This window comes from Nicotiana tomentosiformis, chromosome 6, assembly GCF_000390325.3.
Source record: "Nicotiana tomentosiformis chromosome 6, ASM39032v3, whole genome shotgun sequence".
NCBI lineage: Eukaryota > Viridiplantae > Streptophyta > Magnoliopsida > Solanales > Solanaceae > Nicotiana > Nicotiana tomentosiformis.
In genome coordinates, this window is record NC_090817.1 from 65,828,302 (window position 1) to 65,834,994 (window position 6,693).

The 6,693-nt window shown below is 36.5% G+C and overlaps 1 protein-coding gene across 1 annotated transcript; it reads left to right on the forward strand.

The window, feature by feature from the left end:
* Nucleotides 1–1,304: 1,304 nt before the first annotated feature.
* Nucleotides 1,305–5,397, forward strand: LOC138894123 (uncharacterized). The gene is made up of 3 exons (XM_070178803.1): nucleotides 1,305–2,348; nucleotides 2,540–2,716; nucleotides 5,053–5,397. The coding sequence occupies exons 1-3, from the start codon at nucleotides 1,305–1,307 to the stop codon at nucleotides 5,395–5,397; spliced, it is 1,566 nt and encodes a 521-aa protein (XP_070034904.1).
* Nucleotides 5,398–6,693: the final 1,296 nt, after the last annotated feature.

Consider the following 6,693-nt stretch of genomic DNA (forward strand, 5'->3'; position numbering starts at 1 on the left):
CAACATAGATGGAAAAACAACACTTTTTTTCGTCTAAAGGCCACTAAGAAAGTTTGATGAACAAACTTCAGATGGAAAAAAAGGAACGATGTGTGTTATAAGTTGGAAAAAAAACAACACCACCATTGGAAAACAACCAAACGGAATGTTAACTAAATTCTCAGTCTCAGTGTTTTGAAAAGAAAATTTCATGCCAATAAATCAGCGAAATAATGGCTTCGACATATAGAAAAGACTAATATTACTTTGTGCGATATAACTTACAGGACATCAGGGCACAGAAATGGTCCAAGTAGATAGGATTTAACGTAACACAGTTTGAATGCTTTAGAATAAATCATGAATATGAATCATCAAGATTTGATGCCAGAAAAGACAATTAGATAACCCTTGAGGCCCCTTTTTCTCCAAATAGTGTAATGTTGATTTTCCTACCTTCTTATTAGTAATGGGAAGGGGAAATCTGGTAAATGCTTAGAACTGTTAGTAATGATAAGTTTTACTTAATACGCCATATTTTTCTTTGCTGCAATCATTGTGTGCAAAATAAGTTCGACGGTTCACAAATAAAGGTAGTAGAAGATATAAACTTAAACGAGAATTATACAATTTTGATGGTTAAAACAACAGTATTTTGGTTGGTGGAACGTTTTAATTAGGTAAAAAAAGGAGAAAACACATACTACTCTATTAATTTATTATCTTTTTTTTCTTTTGGATTATCATAAAAGACAGGTTTGTCCGTGTAGTTGCTTTTGTTTTTGTTGAAGGGCTAGAGACGGAGTGACAATCGGTTACTTTAGCATAATGTTAGTTCAGTGTTAGAAGTTAGTTATAATTGAAATAACTGTATTGTAGAGTTTAATTAAGAGCTAATTCATTGCTTATATATACACGTGTAAATAGTAGTAGAACTAACTCTTGTAATTGATTCTTTTCTCTCAATACACAGTGAGATACAACTGTCCAGAAGTTTCTCTCCCTAGGCTTCGTCTTCATTCTCTTAGTTGAGCTTCATCTCCACCTAACAATGGTGGATTTTAACATGGTATCAGAGCTGGAGTAAATCAATCGAAGCTAAAACTCTAGTTTGAGAGTTGTTTCTATGAAATTGCTGAGAGAATTTTCAATCATTTTTTGCTTATCCTCAAATCCCCAATTTTCTGAGTAAATTTGCAATGACTGCTTTAGACATTGATAATCCGTGACATCCGTTGTACCTACAACCCTCAGATGCACCAGGAAATGTAATAATTTTAGTCTGATTAACTGGCAATAAGAATTACTCAGTCTAGAGCAGAGCAATGAAGATCGTGTTGCGAGCTAAACGAAAATTAGGGTTCATAACTGGGACATGCACTAAGGATCAATTCACTCATGATCTAGGCGAGGATTGGGAACGTGTCAATGCTACAGTTTTGACTTGGATTATGAATACTCTGTTGCCGGAGTTAGTGAATGAGATAGTCTATGCCAATAATGCTCATGAGGTGTGGGCTGATTTAAATGATCGTTTTGACAAAATCAGTGGATCGAGGTTCTACAATCTTCATCGCGAAATTGCTACAGTTTCTCAAGGTACCTCGAGTATTTCTACTTATCATTATAGGCTTAAACTACTGTGGGATGAGTATAGTGCTCTAATTCCAACTCTGCCTATAACTCCTGAAACAAGAGAGTTCATAACACAGTTAGAAAAGCAGAAACTTTTTCAGTTTTTAATGGGATTAAATGAGAGCTATAGTGCCATTAGAAGTAAGATGCTGCTTATGTCCCCATCACCAAGTGTGAGTCGTACATATGCTATGCTAATTCATGAGGAGAGTCAAAGGAAAGTTTGTATGAGCAATACACCTATGAATGAGGTGAGTGATTCCACTGCCCTAATGAGTTCTAGAGATAACACACAAAAGTTCAAGAGATATGGAAATCTGTATTGTGAGTACTACAGAACCAAAGGCCACACTAAGGATACTTGTTACAAGTTAGTGGGCTACCCACCTGGTTTCAAAGGAAAAAGGAAGCAAGAGTATCGACAAACTAATTCAGCTATGAGTGATGGATTTCATGCAAAGGATGACATGTTTCAGGCAGCCACAACTGCAGATTCTAATATAGCAAGGCAAGGAATGCACAACTATTTTATTGATGAGCAGTACAACCAGATAATGAAGCTGTTGAATCAAGACAAAGGAGAAGAGTTTGCAGTAAACATGGCAGGTAACATTGATTTACAATTGACTCAAATCTGTGACATTCCTTGGATTATTGATACAAGGGCAACAAATCATATGACTTCAAATATTAGTTTACTGACTGATATAACTAGATTACTAACTCCAAAGGAGGTAATGTTCATCTGCCAAATGGAAAATCAGTACCAGCTATGTATCAAGGAAAATGCAGTATCACAGGTGGTGAATCAATTCAAAATATTCTATGTGTGCTTGACTTCAAATACAATTTATTGTTAGTTTCAAAATTGACTAAGGAGCTATTTTGTTCAGTATTTTTCTTTCCATCATTGTGTGTATTTCAGGACCTATGCACTGGGAAAGTGAAGGAGATTGGTAAAGAAAAGGGTGGTCTTTATCTGGTGTTACCATATGGATCAAGTGCAAATAAGCCCAGGCAACAGATTAAAAGTTGTTTGGTAGAAGACACTACTACAGATAATAATGTGTGGCACAGAAGGCTTGGACATGTACCGGCCAGAGTAATGAGGCAACTGGCTTTTATGAAGAACAAGATGCTTATAGATTGCAATTTCAATAAATGCACTATATGTCCATTAGAAAGACAAACTAGGAAACCTTTTTCCCTTAGTACCACTAGAGCAGGAGTCATTTTTCGGCTATTGCATGTAGATATTTAGGGACCCTACAAGGTGCCCACTTCTAATGGAAATAGATACTTCTTGACACTTGTGGATGATCATTCAAAAATGATTTGGGTGTTCTTAATGAAGTTGAAAAGTGATACACTTGTGCTTCTAAAGTCTTTTATCAAGATGGTCAATGCGCAATTTAACCATAATGTTAAATGTTTTAGAACTGATAATGGAATTGAGTTCTTCAGCTCTGAATGCGCAACTTTTTTATCAGACAATGGCATAATACATCAGAGTAGTTGTCCACACACTCCACAATAAAATAGAGTGGTGGAGAGGAGGCATAGGCATATTTTAGAAGTAGCTAGAGCACTGAGGTTTCAGGGAAGTATACTAGTGCATTTTTGGGGAGATTGTGTACTAGCAACTGTATATCTGATAAAAAGGCTACCATCCTCTGTACTAGGTGGAAAGTCACCATATGAGGTCTTCCATAAGTCACCACCTTCACTACTTCATCTAAGGGTTATTGGCTATCTTTGTTTTGCCACAGTCACCAACCAGAGCGATAAACTTCTTCCTAGGGCAATAGCAACAATCCATTTGGGATATTCAATATCTTAGAAAGGGTACAAGTTATACAATCTGAAGGACAAGAAGTTTTTTGTCAGCAGAGATGTTACATTTAGAGAGGATGTATTTCCATTCATGCTTATGAAAGAAGAAAGAAGTCCTCCCCTGTTCTTTGAATCAACTAGACAATATATGTTGCGGACAAATGCACACGCAAGTATACGCGGTCGTCAAGTAATAAAGTGACTAAAAATCGGATGTCGAACCCACGAGGACTTGTGATTAACTATTAACTAAATTAGACTATCATAATTATCTAAACAAGAATTAAACCTAGAAGTATTTGATTCTAAACTAATTAAATAAAGAAAACAAATAATGAACTCTGAACAAAGGAAGAGTAGATTTTTATGTTATCAATATGATGAAAATGATCTAGGGTTATGGGCTATCTAACATTCCTATTGTATTCTTTAATTAAATTGACTTACTAATTTATCTAGCTTATTGGTTGACAGGGTTAATATTGCTCAGAAGAATCTGTCGAGTTCTTACTCTCCTATTCAAGCTAACCTAACGCCTATATGTCTATGGAGTTAGAATCAACAAGAACGCATTTATAATTCTTGTACATCAACCAAGCAAGGCAATTAGGTATATATCTATCCTAACCGCGAATCCATTCCCCGAGGCCAGGTTCAAGAATTTGCTCTACTCAATCCTATATGCAATCTAAAATTCCAACTTTTGAGTTCAATTCTAGATTCGTAGATAGTATTCAATTGGTGATTAAGCAATCAAATAATTAAGCACAAGATTGAATAAATAAACCAATACGATAAATCAAAAAATTAAAATTAATATTCGAATAACAATAGTCATGAAATAACCATAACCCTAGAACGTGAAGTTTTAGCTCCTCATAGACATGATAGCCAAACAACAAATCATACAAAGAAACATAAAAAATACTAAGTTTGGTGGAAGAAAAGATGAAACCCGACCTCCAAGGCGGCTCTGTGCTCTCCTTAGGTGAAAAGTCTATCAAAAGTTATTTTTACATGTATTTATACTAAGTAGGGTTGGGCCCAAATGAAAATACCTTCTCCCACGCAAAATAAGACTCTAACTCTGTAAACTTTGTACAGGCGCACCGCACGGGGCGACGCACCACGCCATGCGGCTTTGTAAATTTGGAAAAATGTAAAACATAAAAGTTGTAGCCCTTTTAAATATCTTTTCAACTATATATTGTGGAGCCCAAACGGATTTCTGAGCGAAAAGTTATGTGCATTTTATTGGACAATGCACAATATGCCTGCTCAATACTTCGTTTCGTTCTTAAAGTGCACTATCATCCGTTGATCCCCGAACATGATCTCAACTTAATCCTTGAGCTTTTAATCAGACTTCAAAGCTCTAGAATAGCTTGAATTCATTCCATAACATCTTCATAGATCGGAATCACTCCTACAAGGCATAAAACACACATTTAGGAAAAAACACTAGCGATTAAAGCTCAAACTCAATTAAAGTGCAGTAAATTAGAGTGTAATAAGAGACTAAAATATGTAATTATAGACTATCATTAATATACAACAGAACAAAGTTCATCTCAACAACCGCATGCTCCTATTCAGAAAATGCAGGTTCCTGCTCAAGAAATGGGACAACCACATGCTGAAAATGAAGATGCAGTTCCTCAGCTGGATGATTTATCCAACAGTAATGATGAGGAGATTCCAGTTCAACAGCCAGAACATGCAGCAAATGTGGCAAGTGAGGAAGTCTCCCATATGCAACTTAGGAGAACTAGTAGAGGATCAAAACCACCAATCTGGACCAAGGACTACATTTTCCCAACTATGAAGCCTTCTTCTTCAACTTGCATGTATCCTATGTCCAATTATCTAGGCTATGACACATTGAGCACTACCTATCAGACGTATCTTGCTGAAGTGTCAACAGATGTTCAACCTGCATCCTATAATTAGGCAATAAAGGATCAGAAATGGGTAGATGCTATGCAAGCTAAGATAGATGCACTGATGAGTAACAAGACACGGGGGGTGGTTCCTATCCCCAAAGGCAAAGTTCCGATTAGTTGCAAATGGGTATACAAAATTAAGCATAGGTCAGATGGAATAATAGAGAGATACAAAGCTAGATTGGTTACTAAAGGATACAACCAACAAGAAGGGTTGTATTATCAAGAGACATTCTCTCTTATGGTCAAAATGGTAACCGTTAGGACTGTGATTGCATTAGCAACTATGAATCAATTGGCATTATTTCAGATGGATGTTCACTATGTCTTTATTCGAGGTGAACTTGAGGAAGAGGTATACGTGCAACTGCCTCCTAGATTTAGTAGCCAAGGAGGGAACACAGGATGTAGACTACTCAAATCTTTATATGGACTTAAACAAGCATCTAGGTAGTGGAACCTTAAGCTCACTAATACACTCCTAAAGGCTGGTTTCATACAAAGCAAGCATGATCATTCCCTATTCACCCTGAAGAAGCACAACATATAGGTTATAGTACTTGTGTATATGGATGACCTTCTCATCACAGGTGATGATTCTGGTATGATTCAGGAAGCCAAGAACATTCTGCAAAACAACTTCAAGATGAAGGACCTAGGAACTCTAAAATACTTCATAGGAATAAAGGTATGCATATCACAATAGGGAATCCTACTGTGTCAAAGGAAATATGTTTTGGAGCTGATTGCAGAATTAGGTTTGTCAGGTTCTAAGCCTACATTAACTCCAATGGAGCAGAACAAGAGACTTACAATTGCTGAATATGATAAACACTGTAACATCAATGATGATACAACACTAGAAGATGTAAGAGAATATCAAAGATTGGTTGGGAAGTTACTTTACTTGACCTTAACTAGGCAAGACATAGCATATAGTGTGCAGACCTTGAGCCAGTTCATGCAATCTCCTAAGAAGTCACACCTTGAAGCAGTTATAGAATTCTGAGATATGTGAAGATTGGGCCAGTTCTTGGAGTATTGATGAGTGCATAAAAGGATACATCCTTGAGAGCATTTTGTGCTATAGAGTGGGAAAGAAACAAAACACAGTAGCAAGAAATTCAGCAGAATCAGAATACAGAAGCATGGCTCTGACAATAGCTGAACTTGTATGGCTACTAGGTTTGCTCAAGGAATTGGAGATCAATGTTCCTGCTCCAATACAAATGTTCACAGACAGTAAGGCTGCAATGCAAATAGCTAACATTCCTTTGTTTCATGAAAGAACAAAACACATAGA

Coding starts and splice junctions, on each gene's coding strand:
- LOC138894123 (XM_070178803.1), top strand. CDS start 1,305: ATGAAGATCGTGTTGCGAGCTAAACGAAAATTAGGGTTCATAACTGGG. Junction 2,349..2,539: donor GATTACTAACTCCAAAGGAG/GTAATGTTCATC, acceptor TGTGTATTTCAG/GACCTATGCACTGGGAAAGT. Junction 2,717..5,052: donor TTGGACATGTACCGGCCAGA/GTAATGAGGCAA, acceptor CAGAAAATGCAG/GTTCCTGCTCAAGAAATGGG.